This window comes from Mixophyes fleayi, chromosome 1, assembly GCF_038048845.1.
Source record: "Mixophyes fleayi isolate aMixFle1 chromosome 1, aMixFle1.hap1, whole genome shotgun sequence".
NCBI lineage: Eukaryota > Metazoa > Chordata > Amphibia > Anura > Limnodynastidae > Mixophyes > Mixophyes fleayi.
In genome coordinates, this window is record NC_134402.1 from 336,961,185 (window position 1) to 336,986,892 (window position 25,708).

At 42.7% G+C, this 25,708-nt stretch overlaps 1 protein-coding gene across 2 annotated transcripts in view; it reads left to right on the forward strand.

The window, feature by feature from the left end:
• Nucleotides 1-219: 219 nt before the first annotated feature.
• RAB36 (RAB36, member RAS oncogene family) overlaps nt 220-25,708 on the forward strand; it is a 28,432-nt gene continuing 2,943 nt past the window's right edge. The window contains exons 1-10 of one of the 2 annotated variants that reach the window (XM_075215426.1): nt 220-463; nt 2,650-2,741; nt 4,429-4,494; nt 5,688-5,789; nt 8,876-8,940; nt 9,114-9,165; nt 9,278-9,359; nt 18,099-18,167; nt 20,450-20,540; nt 20,640-20,759. In XM_075215426.1, the coding sequence (XP_075071527.1) occupies nt 404-463; nt 2,650-2,741; nt 4,429-4,494; nt 5,688-5,789; nt 8,876-8,940; nt 9,114-9,165; nt 9,278-9,359; nt 18,099-18,167; nt 20,450-20,540; nt 20,640-20,759 (799 nt within the window). In that variant the 5' untranslated portion in view covers nt 220-403. The remainder of the gene's footprint in view (nt 464-2,649; nt 2,742-4,428; nt 4,495-5,687; nt 5,790-8,875; nt 8,941-9,113; nt 9,166-9,277; nt 9,360-18,098; nt 18,168-20,449; nt 20,541-20,639; nt 20,760-25,708) is intronic. The other variant, XM_075215433.1, reaches the window with a different exon arrangement.

Below are 25,708 nucleotides of genomic sequence, written 5' to 3' on the forward strand. Positions count from 1 at the left end.
ACTTGTAGTTCCACAATAGCTGGAGAGCAACAAAAGCCTAAGCATCAGCTCATATTTATATTTGATTTTTGTGTGTAGTGTTCAGGGATATATCAATTAAATATGGCATGAAGGTGATGTACATTAAAGAAGATACATGTACATTTCGTGACAAGACCTCGCTCAGCACACCACTGATTCCTTATTTTTGTGTGTGTGTTCGTAATAGTACTGCCCAGGGGCCTAATCTGTGGCCCCGCCTCACACGCGTTGTGATGCCAGTGAGGCCCCGCCCACAGCTTGGTAGTCGTTGCCCTGGTAACCGTGTAGCGGCCTCTGTACACTGCCCTGGCAGTCCCCGAATTCTCTCTCCAGCACCCCACAGCCGTCCTGTGCCCTAGAGTCCGAGGAGACCCGCTGCACCATGCTGACCCAGCAATCACCTCCTGTGCCCAGAGACAGGCTCATCTCTCAGATGCCAAAGGCAAGTGCTTCAGCTCTAACAATACAATGGACTTAGCGCAACAAGTCTGTCGTCTACAGAACACCTATTTATTTACATATGTATGCTCCCCGATTGTCTCCTATTCCTAGTTGCAGAATTGTCCCTGAATGTTTTATCCATATATATATATATATATATATATATATATACATATATATATATATATATATATATATATATATATATATATATATATATATATGTACATATATATATATATATATATATATATATATATATATATATATATATACATACATACGCAGTGGTCGAAGTAGGAATGTGAGTGAATGGAATTTGATAGCTTTACAATGAAGTCAGTAGGGGCAGTGTCTGCTACTGGAATATTATCGACACGCATCGACATTTGTATTCCTTAATGAATTAAGCCCACAATCTTTAATTTATAACGTGCTGACATATTAATGCTATCGTGTGCTCTCTTGTTAGCAGAGAGTGCTCCTGCCCAAATGTTGTTTTCGCCCTGGCAATGCCTGCTCCGCACCTGGCAGTAGTACTATCAGCCGCCAAAAATAATGCAATCATTGGCGACTCATTTCCCTGGCACCTTCTGGTGGTACAGCATAGTTGGAATGGAACAAGGAGGGACCACGGAAGGCAAGCGGCACACAACATGAATCAGTCACTGTAGTTATCAGAAATACATTTATTTTAAATGATCCTCCATTCTCTGCTGGTTCTAGAGAAAGGTTTTTGCTTTCATGCAGCAAAGGTATTCTTGTGATTATCCACCAGCTTGGAGTAGTTGTGTGTCTGTTGTTTTCCTTCAGTATCATACTCACTGCTGTTTATAGGGGTTGGTACTATTTTACGATGTTGGATATTCCGATACTACTTACCCCGGCAATGTACATGGTTTAGTAAAGAACCTTGTACAGGCGGCGCCTCCTTAAATTAGTACCTTAAGAGCTCGGATGACAGTGTCTCTTCATTCTGACGTCATCGGACGCTGCCGGCCTCTTCAGCTGCCGCAATTTAGTGCAGTCTGTCTTTCAAGCTGCCTTTGTTTCCAGTGAGTCAGCGATGCGGTCTTCACTGTAATCCTGCCGGGTAAGTAGTGTCAGGATATCCAGCATCGTAAAAGTGAGTATGCAAAAATAATACACATAAATCCAAGGGAAAATAATATTTTTATAGAATTTTTGCAATTATATTTTTGTCAAAGAATAATTTACAGCTAACTCACACTGCGCCCCCTTCATCCACACACTCTGTGCCCCCTTCATCCACACACTCTGTGCCCCCTTTATCCACACACTCTGTGCCCTCCTTCATCTCCACACACTCTGTGCCCTCCTTCATCTCCACACACTCTGTGCCCTCCTTCATTTCCACACACTCTGTGCCTTCCTTCATCTCCTCTCACTCTACCCCCTCTGCATTATCCTCTCACTCTGACCCTCTGCATCATCCTCTCACTCTGCCCCTCTGCATTTACCTCTCACTCTGCCCCCTCTGCATCCTCCTCTCACTCTGCCCCCTCTTCATCCTCCTCTCACTCTGCCCCTCTGCATCATCCTCATCATCCTCTCACTCTGCCTCTCTGCATCATCCTCTCACTCTGCCCCCTATGCATCAGCCTCTCACTCTGCCCCCTCTGCATCCTCCTCTCTCTCTGCCCCTCTGCATTGTCCTCTCACTCTGCCCCCTCTGCATTCACCTCTCACTCTGCCCCCTCTGCATCCTCCTCTCACTATGCCCCCTCTGCATCCTCCTCTCACTCTGCCCCCTCTGCATCCTCCTCTCACTCTGCCCCTTCTGCATCCTCCTCTCACTCTGCCCCCTCTGCATCATCCTCTCACTCTGCCCCCCTCTGCATCCCGTGGGCCAGGAAGAGGAAACAAAAAACAAAAAAAAACTTACCATTCTGGCGGCACCCGGGACCCAGCATCCTCCTCTCTCCTGCCGCTTGTCACTGAATGTCGGGCGTGATGACGTCATGCCCGACATTCAGTGAGAAGCAAGGAGGGAGGATGCTGGGTCCCAGGCACCACCGGATTGATAAGTTTTCTTGTTTCTTTCTCTACCTCGCCACGGCACCCCTGTGACAGCGCCGTGGCACCCCTGGGAGTCGTGGTGCACACTTTGGGAACCGCTGTTAAATACACGCAGATTGTTTAGACTGACTGTGTTTTACTTTTCAGTGTTACACAGCTGAATCCTGTCTCCAATATAAAGCACAATTTGATGCCCAGGTGAAGAATGCCTGCCAGCAGCGCCAAGCTGGAAACTTTGGGTGAGTGTTCCCAGGCTTTGATAGTAATAAAAATGTGTACGTTAATTTTACATTTATAATTGAGTGTATTTCTGCATGAAACAAATATAAATTTTTTACAACTACCAGTATGCAGGATTGATGAAGCTTCCAAACAATGTACTCTACAGTAAATAACCTACTTTTCAACAAATAGTTGAAAATATTGGTTCAACATGCTGATTGGTAAACTATTGACACACAACCAGTAGCTATAAGTTTCCAGGCACATAAAAATGTTGTTTTTTAAGCGCATCTGAGTTGCAGGACTTGTTATTGATTAGTGATGGGCAACCTCAAACACTTTGGGGGCTGGATGGCGCGGCCCACTAACCTTCAAAAACCTACTCTTAATCTAAGTAATAAGTTAAAACAATACATTTAATCAAAGAAAGAGATACCTCTATGTAATAACATACCAGCAGGTATTATAAACAAGCGTTACAAGCAATAACAAATCTGACAATAAACTAGGTAGGAGCTTTTGGCTGTAGGTGCACCTATTGTCCATCTCTGTTATAGGTGATAGTCCCTAGGTTCCCAAACTGTGCGCCACAGCTCCCAGGGGTGCTGCTGCGCTGTCACAGGAGTGCCGTGGACAGGAAGAAGAATAAAATCCAAATAAATTATTTTTTTTACCAATATGGCGGCACCCGGGACCCAGCATGCTCCTCCCTCCTCTCTTCTCACTGAATGCCGACATATTCAGTGAGAAGCGGCAGGAGAGAGGATGCTGAGTCCCGGGTGCCACCGGATTGGTAAGTTTTTCTTTTTTTTCTTCTTCCTGTCCACGGCAGAGGGGGCTACAGTGTGGATGTAGAGGGGGCACAGCGAGGATGCAGAGGGGGCACAGAGTGTGTGGATGCAGGGGGCACAGAGTGTGTGGATGCAGGGGGCACAGAGTGTGTGGATGCAGGGGGCACAGAGTGTGTTAGCTGTAAATTATTCTTTAACAGAAATATAATTGAAAATGCCTTGGATTTATGTGTATTATTTTTGCATACAACTAAATAAGTATTTCTGTCCTGACCTAAATACTTATTACGTTTTTTGACTACTTATAAAACGGGGCTGCTCAGTAATTATTTTGGAGGGGTGCCTTGAAAAAATTATGGAGACTCTTAAGGGTGCCGCGAACTGCAAAAGTTTGGGAACCACTGCGATAGTCATCCTTAATTTACCCCATCCAGTAATGTTTACAGTAACACAAGTAGAGCAGATGTTTGACGGTCCTGTTTTGCAAAACTACATCTCTACATCTAGCAGTGTAGTTCATCTGACTTATTAAACTGACTAAAGATAATTGTAAGGTGGATTTTCAATACTAACACTAGGCTGAAACATGCAAGCAGCAGAATAATGAGTGTTTGTTATAGATATCTTTGTATGCAAACATGGACTTTGGGCATAGGTAAACATTGATGACTTTACTACATACTTGCCAACCTTTTTCAACTTCTTTCCGGGAGATCCCAGGCAGGGGGGCGTGGTTGGAGGGGCGGGGCACGGCGAATCGCGTCATTTTGGCCCCGCCCCCAAGAAAAAAAATGCAATTTTGTAGCTGGGGTGGCGCCAAAATTACGCTATTCACCGCGGATCGCGTCATTTTGACAGCAAGAGGCCTATACCATTTTTTTCTATTGTTAATTTTAATTGTGATGTTTTACAGATTGAAGATGTCGAAAGTTGTGATGGTGGGGGATCTTTATGTGGGGAAAACCAGTCTGATAAACAGGTACATTGTACATTATATAGTTTGCTTTAGATTTTACCTTAGGAGCCCTACTTGTAATAGATAAGCCTTATCAATCAGGACGGTCCAAGGTTGCCATTAAATCCAAATCTAAAATCCAAATCCAAATTGTCAATCCAATATGGCAAAGCGCCTTTTAATATTCAAAATACATGTTTACAATATACACCTGAATATTACCTTTTCAATGACCATAAAAGTAAAATATCCCTGTATTTCACCTATGTAAACGTTCATTGCTATAGTGACACATTTTGTGCTAGTCCGTCCATAGATTTTTAATTCAACTTTCCTATTATCAGCCTGTTAATCAATTAATTGATACTTCTTTAGCACATGCAAATGCCAAAATGTTAATGCAGAACTGTTAGTGATTTGCTGTAGATTAACCATGAGCCTTTGCATGCAGCATCTCCAGAGCTTAATTGCTAGGAGCAAGTGTGCCCTTCACTTCAGTATGTCAGCACGGTGAACTGGTGCTTTTCTAGCTGCAGAAGTTGTATTGTACAAAGCTCCTGTCTCGTACCACATTTACTCTGCACCAGTATGTCCAATGTTGTCCCACCTCATATATATGTGCTACTCTAGTATCCCCAGCACATCCCCAAGTTTTATATCTTACTTTGTGGTCTTCTATGACCAGATTAGTTTGTGTTTATTTATTTTGTGTTAAGTTTAGTAATTTTGCCCTTCTAATGTTTTATATCTTATTACTGTTTATTTAAAGAGGCCCTTTCAGGTTTTGGATGAACAAATAAATACTGTTATAAGTTTAATGTTGCTTTTTTATGTTTTAAATGTGTTATGCCTTATTTGTATAAAAATAGTCTTTCTTATTAGGTTCTGGTCCTTTGCTTTCCGTCATAGACATGCATATGCCATAGGTAATTTTCTGATACAAATGGAAATAAACATAACTGGCTATACAAAGCCACAAACATTGTAAAGCATTAAAGCAAGCTAAAATTATTTGTTTGGATGCTATAATGTTGGATTTAGAATCCAGACAAACTTTTGGGAGCCATTGGAAAGCAGCTAATAAAGCTCATTCATGCAATATACAGCACATCCAAAGTTTATATATCACACTGGGGTATTTGGCGCTAAAAGAGGGACAATACTTCCAAAAGAGGGACAGTATGCTTTAACTACTGCTTTTCCTTTGATTGTGGCAGGTTCTGCAAGAATGTATTTGATCGTGATTATAAAGCAACAATCGGCGTTGATTTTGAGATTGAACGATTTGAAATTTTGGGTATACCTTTCAACCTCCAGATGTAAGTTAATTGTAACTCAGATCTTACAATATCTTCCTTGCAGCGCTATTTAGGAATATATGAGCAGGATACAGATTTGTTTCCCTGTTCTGTGACAAGAAAATATTGTACTCCACAAACACATGATCCACCATGATTCTGAGCCAGGTACTATTCTGTTGTGGTACAATGCCCAGCTGCATTGGTCATTAGCAATTTGCCAAAATCACATTACTATAGAAGGCCAAGTATTACTGAGATGACTTTGTAAGTCTTTATGCAGGTTAGAAATCTATGTTGGAGTACTGAGTAAATAAAGATAACATTGAACACTATTAATGGATAGAACTTAATAACTACATAGTAAATCCATCTTGACAGATTGTTAAATGTGTATAGTTGCCCCACAACTAAATAAATAAATAAATAAATGTGTTTTAATAACTTCACTCTTATCTTCGGAGGGAGATCAATGACACTGTCTGAGTGGCTAGTCTTTACATTCTAGCCATCCTAGCCAGGTTGCTGTAAATTCCGAATCATGACCTGAGGTTGCCATGTTAAAATCTAATCTAGCTAATCATTATACTTAGTAGAGAGGAGGACTTCCAGTGTAATGGGATTACCGCTTCTATAGCACTATTTAAATGTTTGAGAAGAGTCTTATTGTATGAGAAATTGAGATATTTGATACATTCAGTAACCAGAATTGTGGCACCTCTGGGACATACCCGCAATGCCCCCCAGAATTTCAGCTGCACATTTAATGCATTATTGGATCTTGTTAAATGTGAACTGAAAATTTATGCTCTTCCACTTTACCCTTTACATCCCATTCCCAGGAATGTCCATATTTCAATTCTGTTGTATCTAAATTCTCAATTAGCCACCTACATAATGCGAAATGGAGTGTTTGGGATCTCCTCAATGAAGGTCATCTTTCTTCCCGCACTCCACGACAGGCCCATCCCTGAGAGATAATATCTGATTTATAGGTAGGACCAAAATCAGAAGAGTCCACCTCTCCTGTAAAGTCTTATTGTTCTGGAATCCATTAGCGGCTGCTCCTCAGGACTCCATCCTTGGACCAAGAAGTCAAAGCCCCTAGTGGTAAACTTAGTAGGATCTCAGGGTTTTGTGCAAACAGGTTTAAGATAAAAGTGGCGAGGAGATATATGTTAGGTTTCTAAGTTTAGTCCAATGATGTAGGGTAGGACCTGTTATAGATTATGTTAATCCTCCCTAGCCAGCAAAAACCTCGGTTTTGCAATCCTTTAAATTCTAATTTGGGCAGGATTGGCTTCAAATTGACCTTATATAAGTGTGCAAGATATTTTGTAATGAGTATCCCTAGACTTTTAATGTGGGTTGGGTGCCCTGCAATAGGGAAAGATTGTTGTTCCCTTCAAAACCTTTAGAAGACACAGAGACGTTCAAGGTCACTGACATGCAATAAATTATTTTAAAATTGGACAGCTGCCCAAATCTATGAAATTCCACCATCAAATTTGGCAGAGAAGTCACAGAAGTGGTGACAATCACCAATAAATCATCTGCAAGTAAGCCCAGTTTACATTTTTCATGGGCAACCCTCATACAAGAGAACAAAGATGAAAGAGGAAAGAGGGCAGTCTGGTCTGGTTCCCTACCTAATGTGGAAGGAATCCGAAAGAGAGCCATTCATTTTTGTAGGAGTTTTGTAAAGCAAAAGAATTCTATGCAGACAAAGAGTACCCAATCCCATGTGCTCCAGAGCCCATGATATAAAAAGTAAATCTACCCTTTCAAAGGCCTTCTCAGCGTCTGCTATGGATAAGAGTAACATGAGGTTCAATGAGCCAAAGGCTATCTGAATCGATTCAGTTATTTTTGCAATGTTATCTTGGGCTTCCATGCTCAGGACAAAGCCTAACTGGTCACTATGAATTAGTTAATGTAAAAAAAAATTAAGACAATTAGAAACCAGCTTAGAATAAAGTTTTATATCTATATTTAGCAGGAAGATTGCTCTGTAACTGGAACAGTGGGAGAATAGGGCAACTCAGTGGTTAGTGGTCAGCACTTCTGCCTCACAGTGCTAAGTTCTTGAGTTAGCGTCCAGACCATGGCCTTATCTGTGTGGAGTTTGTATGTTCTCCCTCTGTTTGCGTATGTTTCCTCTGGGTGCTCTGGTTTCCCCCCACACTCCAAAAACATACTGGTAGGTTAATTGGTTGCTATCAAAATGACCCTAGTCTGTGTGGGTGTATGTTAGGGAATTTAGACTGTAAACTGTAAGCTCCAATGGGGCAGGGACTGATGTGAGTTCTCTGTACAGCGCTACGGAATTAGTGTCGCTATATAAATAGCTGATGATGAAGAATTGTGATATGCACTTCAAGACATTGTTGGGAAAAATAGGACTATTTTCCAAATAAGTGGCTATACACTTCTTTTTTAGGATATTTCCAGCCTGAGGAGCCCTGTTTGTTTTATGATATAAGTTAGTGTAATAAATTAGCTATCTGTTGGGTTATATGCTGTCCTTTATCATATGCTGTTCTTAATCATCTGTATGAAGGAAACAGCATTTTGCACACATTGAGTCCTCACCAAGAGGCGATCGGGTTTGTTTCCCCACTGAAAATATAGGTAACTTCGTCTTGTCAGTGAGGAGCTTATTGATGACTCCGTTGTATCAGTCTTCCGCTAGTGAATCACTGGCCAGGGAGGATTTATGGCCAGTGATTCAAACTTCTCAGGTAGTTTCACCTCTACCCAGCTCTATACATTTGCCTCTCAAGACACATTTATGTAATGTAAACGTAAAGTAATGCAATCCTCAATGGCTCTCTCCAGCTGGATCCTACAGTAAGGGTTTTGTAGAAACTAGTACAGTTTCCAGAGAGCAGTGTCATAATGTGAGAAGTGAATGTAGGCAAGCAGGAGGCCACAGACTGAGAGTTAATTAGTGGAATGAGCAGGGTCCTTTAACAGCACAGAGTAGTGAGGTCAAGCTCTTGTCACACTGATGCAGGAACACTGTAGTGTCAAATATACATATATATGAAACAAAGTATATTTAATCTAAGTTTTTTAATACTGTATTATTTCCCTTTCATACAAAGATGGGACACTGCTGGACAAGAGAAATTCAAATGCATTGCGTCTGCATATTATAGAGGAGCGCAAGGTGAGTTGATCTTACTATCATCCAAACCCTGCACAACTGTGAACAAAACCTGGACAAGGCATGTGGGTGCAACTGTCATACTGTGTTGGCTTCTGTTTTTTGGCACAGTTATAAAACTTCAAGTTGGAGGTTTGGTCATCCTGTTTTTATTTGTCAATTCCCTCATCTTGCAGTGATTATTACCGCGTTTGATCTGGGTGACATCCATACGCTGGAGCACACAAAGTAAGTATCAGGTCTGTGATCAGGCAAACGTGAACTGATACATAAACATGTGGCAGGATTCCATAGAAGACACATACCTGCAGTATTCACACAGTGATCTCTCATGTTCCAGACAATGGCTTCAAGATGCTCTCAGGGAGAATGAACCAGATACTTGCTCTGTCTTTCTTGTTGGAACAAAAACAGATACGTTGGTAAGTACAAAGATGTATGTCATTTGTGAATGTTTTGCATGTTTGTGACTTCATCTTGTCTTCTTTTGCACCGTGTGTCTTTGAAGACAGACATGCACATCATTTGGCTCAACCAGTGGCAAGTAGGGGCCAGCAGTAGGCAATACCAGATATACACATCCTCCTGTCTGGCACAGTGCAAACAACATGCACAAAAGCAACCTTATAAGCCACATATTCAAATCATCAAAATGATTTGACTGGACAAAGTTAGAGGTGTAGCTTTTGTTTGCAAGAGAGGCAGAGCACCTGGATTTCACTTGCACAACCAGTTGGGGGACACTGCTCACCTTGGGGTATAGAGGGCGCTGTGTGAATAAGGCACTAACGATCTGTCTAGCATGCTCCCCTCCACTCTATGCCCCCTCCGGCCATCATATTCAGTTTTTTTTAATAGGGCACGTTTTTAGTTTAGCTTTTATTATTTAAATGTTTTTGGTTAGAATAGTTTTCTTTTGATATCGGTGTGTACGCCGTGACTTTCAGTGAGAGAGAAGGCCTAAGGTGTTTTAGTGCCTCCCCCCCTTACAGATGCTGGTCCCCAGGAAAAGGGTCACCCAGCACCACAAATAGTGCCTGAGGACACACCTGCTGTCCAGGTAGCGTGGCAGGCCGCTCTGGGGACCGCGGCTGCAGCAGCTGGCTCCCAGACCAAGTGGATGTCAGCACTGCCAGCAGTCTGTGTCTGTGCATTCCTAAGTGCAGTGTTCCTGACTGCATTACTAGTGCAGTGTTTCTGCTCCTCGAGGTGGAGGTAGCCAGAGAGGCAAACAGGTTTGGTCGGGACACCGTCCTACGAACAAACTTGCAGAGAAGCCCTCAGCTTGACTTGCTACCGCCCCCCTCCGGGGACTGTAGTGGTGGGAGCTTGCTTATTGAATTTTCGGGATCAGTGATATTGCTCAACCACAGACACCTGGGTAAAAGGGGTGATTTCACGGGGATTCATTTTGGATCTAGAAGGTCTGGGTCCCAGGAGATTCATGTCAACACCTCTTCTCAGAGACAAGGTCTGGAGAGTAGCTCTCCTAGGAGCCATCAGGGATCTGGTGGCTTCAGGTGTGGTTATCCCAGTTCCAAAAAGGAAAAGGGCTTGGGATATTATCCACACCTTTTCCTGGTACAAAAACCAGATTTGTAGTATCATCCGATCCTGAACCTGAGAGATTTGAATACATACTTGAAGGTACCAAGTTTTCGGATGGAATCCATTTGTTCCGTCATAAACTCTATGGAAAAAGACAAATTTTTGGCGTCTCTAGACATCAAAGATGCGTACCTACATGTCCCGTTTTGGCCAGGTCACCACAAGCTCCTCAGGTTTGCGCGTGGCCCAAGATCACTTTCAGTTCCGGGCCCTTCCGTTCGGTTTTGTCACGGTCGTCTGTATTTCTTGATCCGATTCGGGACCCTTGGGACTAGCTGGAGCAGGACTGAAACAGAACCTAGCAGCTTGGATGATCTTCCTGCTCATGTTCTTGCTGATTGTAGAATATAGCAGGGGAATGAGCAGTCTGGAAATGTAGACAGGAACAGTGCACTAGTAATGCTGACAGGAACACTGCACTTAGGAATGCAGACAGGAACACTGCACTTAGGAATGCAGACAGGAACACTGCACTTAGGAATGCAGACAGGAACACTGCACTTAGGAATGCAGACAGGAACACTGGAGCCAAGAACTATCCTCTGAAGAGAAGTGTGTTGTTCTGGCAATGAACAGATCACAGCAGCAGGTTTAAATAGGGTGTCTCAAACAACTATTGGCTGATCAGTTCATGTGATCACAGCTGCTGAATCTGGTTGGTCTGGAATGATCACCTGACTGCATCCAAGATGGCCGCGCCCATGCAGCAGAACAAACAGTATGTGTTTGTTTACAAACGGAGGTGTGGAGGATGGGAATGCTGCAGACGACCAGAAGGGACCCAGGTAGCCGTGATATGACAGCGGCGGATGAGGTAAGTGCGGCTAAGATCCCGATTTGTGACAGGTTTAACCATGGCACTGAGAGTCTTTATCAAAATAATGGCGGTAATGGCGGCAGTCTTACACCTAAGAGGGGTAAAGCTTATTCCTTACTTACCCTACATAATAAAGGCAAACTCAGAAGTTCTCCTTCGAGAACACCTACGTTTAACAGCAGAGACATTACAGGACCATGGCTGGATTCTAAATATCAAAAAGTGCAGTCTGACTCCCTTGCAAAACATGTTATTTCTAGGACTCAGGTTCAACACTAGGTGTAAGCAGGTGTTTTTACCTCAAGAAAAACTTATCACTTTGCTGACCCAGGTGAGGAAAATGCTGGCTCTCAAAAAAGTATCAGTGTTTCAATGTATGAAGCTACTGGGCTGCATGGTGTCTTGTTTCAAGGTGGTGCAGTGGAACTGTTTTCATTCCCGATCTCTTCAAATGGCGGTTTTATCTCATTGGAAAAGGTCAGACACTCATTTGGAAGCCCAGATATTCAGCTTGTCAGCTCCTGTTCGGCTATCCTTGGTATGGTGATTGCCCCATTGGACTGTAGTGATAACCGATGCGGTCCTCTTAGATCTGAGGTTGCAGGGGATTTGGAGCCTGGTGGAAATGGGTTTAGCCATCAATGTACTCGAAATAAGAGCAGTGTACAATACCTTGGTCCAAGCTCAGTCTTGACTATGAAACAATTCAATACGGATACAGTCGGACAACGCCACGGCTGTGGCTTATGCAAATCACCAGGGAGGGACGAGCAGCTACCTGGCTATGAAAGAAGTCTCACGCATCATGAAGTGGGCGCAATAATGGCTCCAGGCAATTTCGGCGGTCTTCCCACCAGGAGTGGACAATTGGGAAGCAGATTATTTGAGTCAGCATGTAATTCATCCAGGAAAATGGTCTCTTCACCGGGATATGTTTACCCAAATACTCAACAATTGGGGTCAGCCAGACATAGACTTGATGGCTTCCAGGTGGAACAACAAAGTGGCGAAATACGGTGCATGGACGAGGGACCCACAGGCCTTCCTGTCAGAAGCAATGACAGTTCCTTGGAATTTTGGATTGGTGTACATCTTTCCCCCCACTACCAATGTTGCAGCGAGTATCGAAAAAGATCAGACGCGAATGAGTTCCGGCGATTCTTTTGGCTCCGGATTGGCCAAGAAGGTCTTGGTACGCGGATCTTCTCGCAATGTCCATAGAGCCTCCTTGGCGACTGCCACACAGAGTGGATCTTCTAAGTCAAGGTCCATTCTTTCATCAAAACCTCACTCATATGGCTTTAACGGCGTGGATGTTAAAACCCTAATCCTTAAAAAGAAGGGTTTAGTAGACAAAGTCATTCAGACTATGCTTCAAGCGCGGAAGTCATCGTCATCCACTAATTATCATCATGTCTGGAAATTGTACATTACTTGGTGTGAGAACCATAAGTTGTCAACAGGTTGGAGATGGGAAAGGTGGAAAGGTTGTTGGCTTTCCTGCAGGGTGGCTTGGATAAAGGTTTGCGCCTTGCTTCCCTTAAAGGACAGGTTTCAACATTGTCCGTATATTTCCAGAAACGTCTGGCACTTTTACTGTATGTCCAAACCTTTTTGCAGGGAGTTTTACATGTCCAACCCTCGTTTACCTCAGCAGTAACTCCATGGGATCTTAATTTAGTTCTCTTGGCCTTGCAGAAACCTCTGTTTGACCCATTTGAGTCAGTTTCTCTGAAACTTATGACTTGAAAGATAGCCTTTTTGTTGCCAATTTCGTCGTCTCGGGTCTCGGAATTGGTGGCCCTTTCTTGTCACATGCCTTTTGTGTTTCATGAAGATAGGGTGGTACTATGCACCGTACTGTCATTTCAGCCTAAACTAGTATCTAAGTTTCGCATTAGCCAGAATATTGTCATTCCTGCTTTTCCTGGTAACAGGTCTTCGGATCCGCAGAGTTCTAGGCACTTTCTGGATGTGGTTAGGGCCTTGCGGTTTTATGTGGACTGTACCTCTTCTGTACATAAGTCAGATTCTCTTTTGGTGCTTTATGATGTTCATAAGCACGGCTGGCCAGCTACAAAACAGACGATTGCCAGATGGATCACGGAAGCTATCCATCAGGTTTACATTTCGAGGTTTCCAGTTCCAGATGGTCTCATGGCCCATTCTACCAGATCGGTTAGCGCTTCTTGGGCAGCGCGACATGGGGCTTCAGTTGAACAGTTGTGCAAGGATGCTACTTGGTCTTCCGGTCATACTTTTACCAGATTCTACAGATTTCATGTGTTTATGTCCAAGGATGCCAGTTTTGGCCATAAGGTTTTACGTGCCTTATCATGAGCATTCCCACCCATAGTGGCAGCTTTAGGACATCCCCAAGGCGAGCAGTTTCCCCCAACTGGTAGTGCAAGTGAAAATAGGATTTTTGTACTTACCGTAAAATCTCTTTAGTTTAACCCAGTTGGGGGACACTGCGCTCCCATCCTTGTTCTGACAGTTCTGTTGTTTGTTCTGTTGGTTGTGTTTCGCCCTGTCTTGTGGCTTTGTTAGTTAACTAAACTGAATATGATGGCCGGAGGGAGCATAGAGAGGAGGGGAGCAGGCTAGATAGATCTTTAGTGCCTTACTCCACACAGCGCCCTCTACACCCCAAGGTGAGCAGTGTCCCCCAACTGGGTTAAGTGAAAGAGATTTTACGGTAAATACAAAAATCCTGTTTTCTTGCTAGCAATATGTTGAAACTCTGGATTTCAGTGGCTGTCTTTGCATGATGTATACCTGGGCATGGCTTGCAGATGGAAGTGAAAGCAACGTGATTGAAAGTGTAAAGCTGTTATCCTCCATTGGAATAAATGTATCTGAGAACCAGCTTATAATGAATAGTGCTTAAAACAGGTAGCAGGGATTCTTGGAGGGACATGCCAAATATGCTTTGTTTTATTAATAATAAGTTGTCCAAAATGAACCACACCTTAAAACTGACAGCCTGAATGACAGTAGCTGCTTTGTTACCTCATTGCTTTAAGACAAGTGGGTCAGTGAAGCATGTGCTTAAACATATCTTTGCACTTGCATACCCTCAGCAAGCTCATAAATAGGATCATTTAGAGTAAATATGTAAATGTTACTTGTACAAGATACGCACTGCAGTATTGTCCATATATATAGGTTTTTGCACATCGTTGCAACACAACTGTGTCGCAACAGTTAGAAATGAATGCATCAGCAGGTACATCTTTTAGGTTGCTGGAGGACTGCTACAACAACACTGATGTTGATGACTGTCAGCACCACTATCTAGCCGTTTCTGATTGGCTGATTGTGTGTTGAACCCTCCAGCTGATACATCATTAGCATCGCGGCTGTATTATTTCATGTCACTCCCTATTCCCATTACATAATTCACATTTCCATTTGGTTACTACAGGAAAGAATATTTTTAAAGGGGAAACCAGAGACGTGGAGGTGTTTGTATTTACTTACATTTAATAATGAAAATGCAACTTTGGCCTTAATTAATAACTTTTTCAGACAATATTCTGTCTTTTGTATATGGCACTTCATACATTATATTGTATACAAACATCATGTAATCTGACTAGCATTAACAACTAACAATGACAAGCCACCATGCTCTGTATGCTCTCCTGGGGTGTACAAATACACATCACAGATATATTATTTTAAGTCGTGGCTGTCTATTTTTATTTCTTAATTGACATACAGTAAACAAGGACTCCATTGAGTTGGCCCCTCATGTTGAAATATTAGCATTTATAAATAACTGTTAAGACACTAGGGGGGAATTCAGTTGACCGCGCTACTCGTGAGAGTAACGCGGCCTGTGCACTATTACCTTTACTATGGTGAGAGCCGCAAACAGAAATCTGCGTTTAACTTACCGTACTAACAGTAATAGTGTGCGGGCTGCGTTACTCTCACGAGTAGCATGGTCAATTGAATTCATATCACACTTTACCACATTATATTGTTTTAGATACAGTGTATATGTATGTATGTACGTATGTATGTGTATATATGTATATATATATATATATATATATATATATGTATATATGTATGTATGTATATATATATATATATATGTATGTGTATATATATATATATATATATATGTATGTATATATATGTATATACATACATGCATACATGTAGGGTCATACTATTGGCACTGTCAAACCACATCTCTACGCTGTTGTGGGACATAGATAAATATACACACTTGGGATGTATCCGACTAACCATATGTGTGTAAATATTCCTATTGTACATCCATTTTTCCTATTTATGTTCACAATGTTATTGCGTCTACCTCTAGATTAGCCAATAAGAGTCCATGATTACATCTGACATTGCAGAACATTCACAACAAGACAAGATCTAATGAAGAGACGTAATGGGACTCTTTTGTGCAGCTTAGAGAATGCTAAATATATGTGTGTTCAAAATGGACCTACCACCACCATTCAAAATGTGTTAAAAAATTTTTTAGCTGTTTTGCACATATTTTGCTTTAATACTTTTGTTATTTAACATGTCCTAGCTGATGCTGACTGAAAATGTCCAATGTAATGTGTGGGCTCATTAACCTGGCACCTTTCTAGAGTTACATCAATGCACACTACTCTTCCCACCCAGCAACAGACATGGACCAATGGTCATCAGTAACTGTAAAGGAACAGGATCTCATATTACTACTTGAATGCATAATTGTGCATGGACCCTGCAACACAAATGTTAGACATATCTGTGTGTAGGACGTGGAACTTAAGCTCTATGTAATCATGGATATGTTTAACACATATATTTTCATAAAAATCACTTTTGTTTATAATGTACTTTAGCTTTAAGTTGCTTATAGAGACGCTAGGTAACAATCTATCCCTTTTAATTATTAATCTACATTGCAGTCATTAAATGCTTGTTGCTATGGGCTCCTGTTCTGCGTAGCAGTTACTTTGGCCAAGGTAAACTATATCTATACTGGAAGTATTCATTTTCAGTGTTTAAAGTTTCATTCACATATAAACCAAAAATAACACAATACAATTATTCGCTATTATAACACTGCACAGACCTGTGTATGTTCAGCTGTAATAGAATTGTATATATAAAAAGTACAGAAAATTACAGCGGACAATGAGACTGTATGTGATGTTTCTATAATATATAAGTGATAATAATGATATGCGACCTGTGTAAAAGCAATCAGCCTGCAACCTTTATGTGGTCACAGAACTACTTGGTGACTTACCATATCCTTATCATTTACATGTTATATTATCCCATATGTAATTCCTGGAGATGTAACTACTAAGTACTAAGGGCCAGCTACACTCCAGGTTATATTTTAAAAAAAAATACCTAAATTTTGCTCCACACTCTTAGCAAGATCCAACACTTGAAAACCATAATTATGAATTAGCCAGTCGTGTAACACAATTGCCTGAGGTGTATATATACCTTATTTTTATCCTCTAATGCACCTGCTGCCTGAATAATTTATTTGCAAGCAACCTAATGGCCACACACACTTTGATTCTACCACTCGGCCAGAGTAGCCAGATGTCATCCACCGTCACTGTGGTGCTGTCAGAAGATGATCACACACAGTCTGATGGTGATCATCTTCCAACTGCATTTACCAACCTGTACAATAATGAGCCTATGAATTTTGATAGGATAATTATAGATCATTGTGATCATTTTATATGAGAGAGCATCATATCCAGTATATGTTGTGTTACCTATTTTCCTATACCCTGTGTGCTTTAAGCAGGCCACACAAAGGCCAATACTGCCTTTGGCCTGAACAACAGGATCAGTTTCCTGTTTGGGGTGGGGAAACTGAATAGAACTGGCCAATTGTGCCAGACAGCAAATCACACGGGGACCTGTTAGTGTGTAGTGAATGGGCAGAAGACAAGTAGGGTTAGATATACAGATTGGTTATATCTGTAGATTGACTGATTATGCTGCACATGTCTAACTGACTATCCAGAACCCTGTATTGTACAGTGGTACTTTGCTTTCTAATATTTCATTTAGGACGATAAGGGAAGTGAAAATCTGCGTGATTGAATAAGCAAAATGGTCACTACACTGTGTTGGAAGGTACACTAGGAATCCTAGCTACATAAGCCACTGCTAAATGCTTAAGTGATCCTGTCACCAGGGAGGGGGTTTATTTATTTATTGAATAAGTCACTGCTATTAAATTGCTCCAAAATCACTGAGGAGATTTGTATCATAGTGTGTCCAATATGCTATACAACATATGATGACAGTACTGCTGACTTCTCTCCTCTTTGTCTGTTCTCCCAACTAGTTAGAAGAGCTGCGAGGACCGTTGTACTGAAAATAAGGTGGCACTAGGGAGATACAGCCCAGCTATTGTTATTGTAGGCTAACTAGCCGAACATGCAGAGCTGAGTCCCATCTCCTGCACACCAGCCCTCCAGGTGCTTCTCAGTAGTCAGTAGAGGAACGGGGCCAGCGCAGGGCAGACAGTTCGACCACATATGCTGTTTAGTATAAAGTGTATTGAGTACGTATATAGTGGCCCGTCCTGGATGACAAGGCTGAGTAAAACACTTTATTTGCAAACATTCATTAAAAAACAGTATGTTTTCAATAAATCATTAACTCCCATGCTTCTCCTTGGGGCAGGACCACTTTAAGATATAATAAAATTACTTTTTTGGTGTTGTTTTAGATTCAGGCATGTCACAGAGCTCAGTTAGGCTTGGTGCCCACAAGAGGATCCTCTGGTAACTTCATAGATGTATGTATGTCAGTCTGATACTCCGCCTTAGATTTTATTAGGCTATTCTGTTTGTCTGAACAATGAAAATAGTTCATAGTAATAGACTGTCATTCATTTCGCTGCAAACACCTATGTATATTATCTCAGAGTGATCCTGCTGTTTATTCTACTCTTATCTCACATGTGTGTATGAGGCCGAAACATGAAGAAAGAGTTTCCCTTCAGCCCTGTGGGTTATGGCTGTCACACAAAGTCTTTCTTCTTACATTCAGTATGAAGGTTTCTGTGTGCTATGGGCACATTATCTACACCAGGGTTTGTCAACTGGTCATATGTGGACCCTGACGATTGATTCACCGGGTACTTCCACCTTTTAAATGTAACTTAAAAAAAAATAGTTGAATGCATTAGTAAGAAATAAAATATAAAAGAAATGCATCAGGGCGGCTGGATTTAAGCAATTAAAGCATAAGGATTTGCTTGGTATAAATGTACACACATTAGGGGGTGCATTGAAGCTGCACTTACTGTGCATTGAATGCGTCTCAGTGCATCAGACCGAGGGCGCTTTTCATAGATGCTCTTAAAAACAGAAAGCGTTAGAGTCAGGAGTAAATGGTAAATATCTCTTCATTCATCCAGTGTACAACAGTGGCGGGGTTCATTTACAATGAATTCTCAATTTGTCTTCTAGCATAGTAAGCAGCATTTAAATATAAATTAATTTCTAGAATGACTTACAAATAGTTTGTGATGTACTATTGATGTTGTTAATCCTTAAGGTTGACTCCGCTGAAGTGAAAGTAAGATACTCCAATATTTATGTTCACAAATAAACATGCTGACATTTATATATTTTCCATGTTATACATTTCTCAACATTTTTTTCATGTTATTCACATTTCTTCATCATAAAGATGGTGCTATTGCTGTTCATGGGGAGCTACAGCAAACAAACACTTGAACATAACAGTAACAGGCGAGTGTGATTTCCTGTTGCATCCTAGACATTATTGGGCACATGTATAATACAGTTCCACAAAAAGCTTCATTCATAGAACTGGAGCTTTTCTATTTATTAAAGTGCAGAGGGTAAATGTATCAAACTGCTATTATGGCAAATCCATGATTTTCAATGATAATGGCGACTAGATTTAAAAAGGCAATTTAATAAAGTCAAGTTTTGCCTTTCATTAAATTGCCCATTTAAATAGTTGATTTGCTGCAATCGCAGTTTGTTACATTTACCCCCAGGTGTAAATTATCTGAGACTCCTGGAAACTGGGACAAAACGACTATTATTTCGCAATGGTTGGGGCTTCAGTGGATTTTCTTTTTTTGGTGTAGTTAAAGTGGACACACTCATGCAGAACTAGGTCAGGCAGATCGCCAAATGAATGGATCTGTGAGCAAGTTAACCACACACACATGCATGGGATACATTGGGCATTCAAGCATTGCATCAAACAACTGGATCATTCAGTAAAGGGTCAGTAGATGACCGAACATATAGCAGCTTATCGGCTGACAAGATTGTGATCATTGGGCAGCACGCTGGCTAAGTGGCTAGCACTTCTGCCTTACAGCACTGGGGTCATGAGTTCAGCTCCCGACCATGGCCTTATCTGTGAGGAGTTTGTATGTTCTCCCCGTGTTTGCGTGGGTTTCCTCTGGGTGCTCCGGTTTTCTCCCACACGCCAAAAACATACTGGTAGGTTAATTGGCTGCTAACAAATTGACCCTAGTCTGTCTGTCTGTGTGTGTGTTAGGGAATTTAGACTGTAAGCTCCAATGGGGCAGGGACTGATGTGAGTGAGTTCTCTGTACAGCGCTGCGGAATTTGTGACGCTATATAAATAAATGGCGATGATGATGATGATTCACAATGATGTTACGCCATACACTGTGCCATGTTTGGTGCTATGGTGCAGAAGTTTGCACAATAGCTACCTAGTCTCCCAGAATGGCTGGGAGACTACTGAATTAGTGGGAGACCTCCTGAGTGAGCATGAAATCTCCCAGAAAGGGCCTATGGAAAAATACAGCACTGGCAGTTGGAGATATAGTCAGCTTATAACATATACGTTTGTTCACGTATTCTCCAAGTGCTAAGATTTTACACACTTTGCCTATATGCTCTGATGAAACTCATCAATTCTGCCAGTGTAGTTCTTCAGGCTTAGCGCCTACCATGGTTTAGGTCAGTGTTGGCTAACCTGTGACACTCCAGGTGTTGGAGTGTTAGCAGCCAACACTGGTTTAGGTCATTGTTTCTTAATCCTACGTCTTTTTTCCCTTAGTCAGAAGCAGAGTGTGAACGGACGGAGCGAGATGCCTTGAAATTTGCTGTGGAAATGCAGGCAGAATACTGGTCTGTGTCATCAAAAACAGGTGAAGATGCCTCCCACTGCTTCTAATGGACCAATATAGATATCAGTGTACCTGTATGCACATCACACCAACTCATAATGCTGTGTTGTTTTGCCCCAGGTGAAAATGTAAAGGATTTCTTCTTCCGGTTGGCAGCTGTGACCTTCGAACAGTCCATGAAAAGAGAGTTGGAGAAGAATAGTCACTGTATAACTCAGATTGGAGCCGGCAGTCTCATACGTACGTATGTTTGACCTCGCTCCTTACAGTAGGAGAGGCGAGGGGACAGTCTGATGTGGAAGTAAACAGAAAGTCAGGCGTATTACGGAAGCTTTCTGTTTACAATCAGCTTAATAATTAAACACTGCATGTCTGTGTGTTACCTTGAACCACCTGTAGCCAGTTTCCCAGCATACATTGCTGATCTTGTGTCTTGTGGACGGCGGGAACTGTCCACTCGTGATTAAATAAAGCAGGTCAAACATAGGCCATTCCTAATGCCCAGCCCCAGCGCTAAGTGCAGGATTAAAGTGGGTGCATCTCGTTAGACCCCACTGACTACAGAAGAGGACCACAGTGGCCATCTTCCAATCACTCATATCATTATCAAGCACTATTTAGGTGTTTTGGCAATATTTGGCCAACTGCAAATTGAAGCATGTAAGCCCAGCATAAATGAAGGCAAAGCAGCAATTTCTCATTAGTCCCTGCTTTCACTCCGTATTAGATCTTGCTATCCCTATAGTGTGTTTCCTTATTAGATCTTGCTATCCCTATAGTGTGTTTCCTTATTAGATCTTGTTCTCGCTATATTATTTTCCGTCATTGATCGCTGCTCTCACTATAGCGCCTAATGCAGGATAGGTAGCAATTTGAACGTAATTTACTCATAAAAAAGTGCATGTAGAATAACATATTTACACCTATACTGAGCTGTACAATGCCTGGTTATGCATAAAGCCTGATCATACATGAATATAAATGTATCATCATACTGCTGACACACCAGTCATCATAATTTTGATTTGATTGATGGTCTTAAATGTAGTTATTTAAAACAATAATAATTAAAAGAAAAATAGCTCCTCCCCCCAAATTGTTCCCAGCATCAATGTTCATAGCCTAAGCTGGCAGCGTCAAAATCGGGGACAAACAATATGGGAACCCAAAAAAAAGTCTCTACCAGCAATAGGCTATGACAGACTGGACGGTGAGACTATAACAGGGAAACCTGCAGCAGGGACACTCACATCATCATCATCCTCATGGAGGTGCTTGTGTGAGATGGAAGGAACTGTGCATGAATGCATCCATTTCCTTTGTGGGCAATTACACAATGTGTTTCTTCAACTCAGCATCAGGCCCATAGTGTTTCCCCTCATTATCCATCTTTTCCTCTCTCCTCCCTTTCCCCACTCACACCCTTTCACTCTTGTCCCCATCGCTGCTCTTCTCTCAGCGTCAGTCTGCTCCTATCTACCACCTCCCTCTCTTTCTCCCCAGGTAATCTACTCCTTCACGTCACTCCTACCTTCTGCCTCTCCCATTCATAAACCCCCTTATCTGCCCCATCTCCATTCCTCCCCTACCTCTTGCTCCCCTGCCCCTCGTCTCCTGTCTGCTGACAAATCCCCTCTTATTTCTGCTTCTCATCCAATTCCAACCCTCTCTTCCTGTCATTCCCCTCGCTCCATATCATACTCACCCTTGCAGACGAGCAACCCCAACAATCTCATCCACATCTCTCCTCTTCCCTCTCTTCCACTATCCTGGGGTCTCTGGAATGCCAGATCAGTCTGTAACAAATTGACCTCTATCCATGATCTCTTTATCTCTAGATCCTTCAACCTGCTTGCCATCACTGAAACCTGGCCAGCCCCTGAGGACACTACCTCTCCAGCTGCTTTCTCTTTCGGGGCTTGTCCTTCTCCCACACACCCAGACCTGGGGAACAGCAAGGTGGTGGCGTGGGCATATTTTTCTCCTCCTGCTGTTCTTTTCGGGTTCTTCCCCCCTGAACCCTTCCTCTCTTTTTCCTCCTTTGAGGTACACTCTATCCGCCTTTTCCACCCAGTCCACCTCCGTGTTGCGGTTATATACCGTCCTCCCGGTCCTGTCTCCCAATTTCTTGATCCCTTTTCCACCTGGCTTCCTTACTTTCTCTCCTCTGACCTTCCCTCCCTCATCTTGGGCGACTTTAATATCCCTATAGACAATCCCTCAGACCCTGCTGCCTCCAAACTTCTCTCCCTCTCCTCCTCCCTTGGTCTCTCTCAATGGACCTCCTCTCCCTCCCACCGCAGTGGCCACTCCCTAGATCTGTTTTTTTCACACCTCGGTACTGTCTCTGACCTCATTAATTCACCTTTTCCTCTCTCGGACCACCATCTCCTCTCTTTTAGCATCTCTCCACCCCTCTCATCGTCCCCGTCCCCCAAGGTTACTCTCACCAGGCGTAATCTCGACACCCTTCTCTCTTCCTCTCCACCCTCCACTTGCACACAGGACCCAATCCCCTCCCACCTCCTCCGCTCCCTCTCTCTTAAAACCTGGACACCTTGCATACCTCCTCAACCTATCCCTCTCCTCTGGAATCTTCCCCTCCTCTTTTAAACATGCTCTTGTCTCCCCCATACTCAAGAAACCGTCCCTTGATCCCGCCTCTCTCTCTAATTACCGCCCTATTTCGCTTCTTCCTTTTGCCTCCAAACTCCTTGAACGGGTTGTCTACAACCGTCTCACCTCCTTTCTCTCCTCTCACTCGCTCCTTGACCCGCTGCAATCTGGTTTTTGCCCCCTCCACTCCACTGAAACTGACCTCACTAAGGTCACTAATGACCTTCTCCTCGCTAAATCCAATAGACACTACTCCCTTCTTATCCTTCTTGACCTCTCTGCTGCCTTCAATACTGTTGACCACGCACTCCTTTTGCAAACTCTCAAATCTATTGGCCTATGTAGCACTGTCCTATCTTGGTTTTCCTCTTACCTCACCAACCGCTCCTTCTCAGTCTCTACTCATGATTCTACATCACCCCCTCTTCCCCTACCTGTTGGCGTTCCTCAAGGCTCCGTTCTTGGCCCCCTGCTTTTCTCCCTCTACACCTCCTCCCTTAGTGTCCTCATCCGCTCCTTTGGCCTCCAGTACCACCTCTATGCTGACGATACCCAAATTTATCTTTCATCCCCTGACCTCTCCCCTTCCCTTCTGTCTCATGCCCCCTCATGTCTCTCGGCCATCTCATCTTGGATGTCCCAACGCTTCCTTAAACTCAATATTTCCAAGACTGAGCTTATAGTCTTCCCCTCTTCCAGGACTCTCCCACCTCCCCCCCCCTCTATTTCTGTTAATAACACTACCCTCGTTTCTGTCCCCCACGTCCGATGCCTTGGGGTCATCCTTGACTCCTCTACCATCCCTTTCACTATCTGTCCCAGAAATAATCTGATTTGCTTTACCCTGTCACCTGTGTTTGTATATATTTTTGTATCTTGTTGTGTCTTGGTTCTCTGTTTTCTGTATATGTAATGTACAGCGCTGCGGACCCTTTGTGGCGCCTTATAAGTCAAAGATAATAATAATAATAATAATAATAATAGTAATTATTCTCTGTTCTCTCTATAGTGTTTCCCCTCATTATTCTCTACTCTTCCTATAGTGTTTCCCCTCATTATTCTCTGCTCTCCCTATAGTGTTTCCCCTCATTATTCTCTGCTCTCCCTATAGTGTTTCCCCTCATTATTCTCTGCTCTCCCTATAGTGTTTCCCCTCATTATTCTCTGCTCTCCCTATAGTGTTTCCCTCATTATTCTCTACTCTCCCTATAGTGTTTCTCCTCATTATTCTCTGCTCTCCCTATAGTGTTTCCCCTCATTATTCTCTGCTCTCCCTATAGTGTTTCCCTCATTATTCTCTACTCTCCCTATAGTGTTTCCCCTCATTATTCTCTGCTCTCTCTATAGTGTTTACCTCATTATTCTCTGCTCTCTATAGCGTTTCCCTCATTATTCTCTGCTCTCTCTATAGTGTTTCCCCTCATTAGTCTCTGCTATCTCTATAGTATTTCTTCACATTAGTCTCTGCTCTCCCTACAGTGTTTTCCTCATTAGTCTTTACTCTCCCTAGGGCCGGACTGGGACTAAAAATCAGCCCTGGCATTTAAAGTACACAGGCCCACCTTAGTTCCAGCAGGAAAGAAACTGTGCGCCGAAAAGGGCGTGGCCACATTGTATTGTGGGTGTGGCCAATATGGGGCATTGATACATACATTATAATAAAACATTACATTTATCACGCCCTCCCAGCCACATCACGCCATCCCCCCAGGCACATTATGACACCCCCAGCCCACTGTACTTATCTTTGCTTCTAGTGCTGCTGACATCCATCAGGGTGGGAACTTCCTGTAGAGTGAGCAGGGAAGCTCTTAGCCTCACGAGATTACCAAATCTTGTGAGACTTAGAGCTCCTCGGCTTGCTCTACAGGCTGTGTCCTATCCAGGGACTGGGAGCAGCTATCCGCTCCCTCCTGCTAACCAGAGCTGGATTAACGCTCGGGGCCCCTATTATGTAACATGGTTATCATTTTAGACAAATGTTAGACAAATACACATGCAATACTTTGTGCAATACTGTTAGTTGCACGCAGCTCTGCCTTCACAAGCAGTAGTGTGAAGCGGGACATACCTCCCAACTGTCCTTGTAGTCGAACCAAATCTCACTAAACAAGACAGTCACCAAAATTCGGGACAGTTGGCAGACAGTCCTGCTCTCTCCAGAGCCGGACTGGCCATCTGGCACTTCTGGCAAATGCCAGAAGGGCCAATGGTCATATGTGCCGGTCACACCCTTTTCGGCACACAGTTTCTTTCCTGCTAAAACTAAGGTGGGCCTGTGTACTTTATATGCCAGGGCCGATTTTTAGTCCCAGTCCGGCCCGGGCTCTCTCCTACCTGATCTTGTCACTATCATCAGCTGTGGCTGCTGGTGGCTTTAGTTGCTGCTTGTCTGGATCCTGGAATGTTGGAGGCCCTATTTGGAAAAAAAATAGGTACATGTAATTTAGAAAACTTCAACCAGCCCTGGTGTTAAATCAATACAACCCATGTTTTATAATAAGGCCTCCCTCCAGTCTCAACATTAAAATACTAGTATTCACATTTATTTTCCTCCCTCCAAACAACCACAG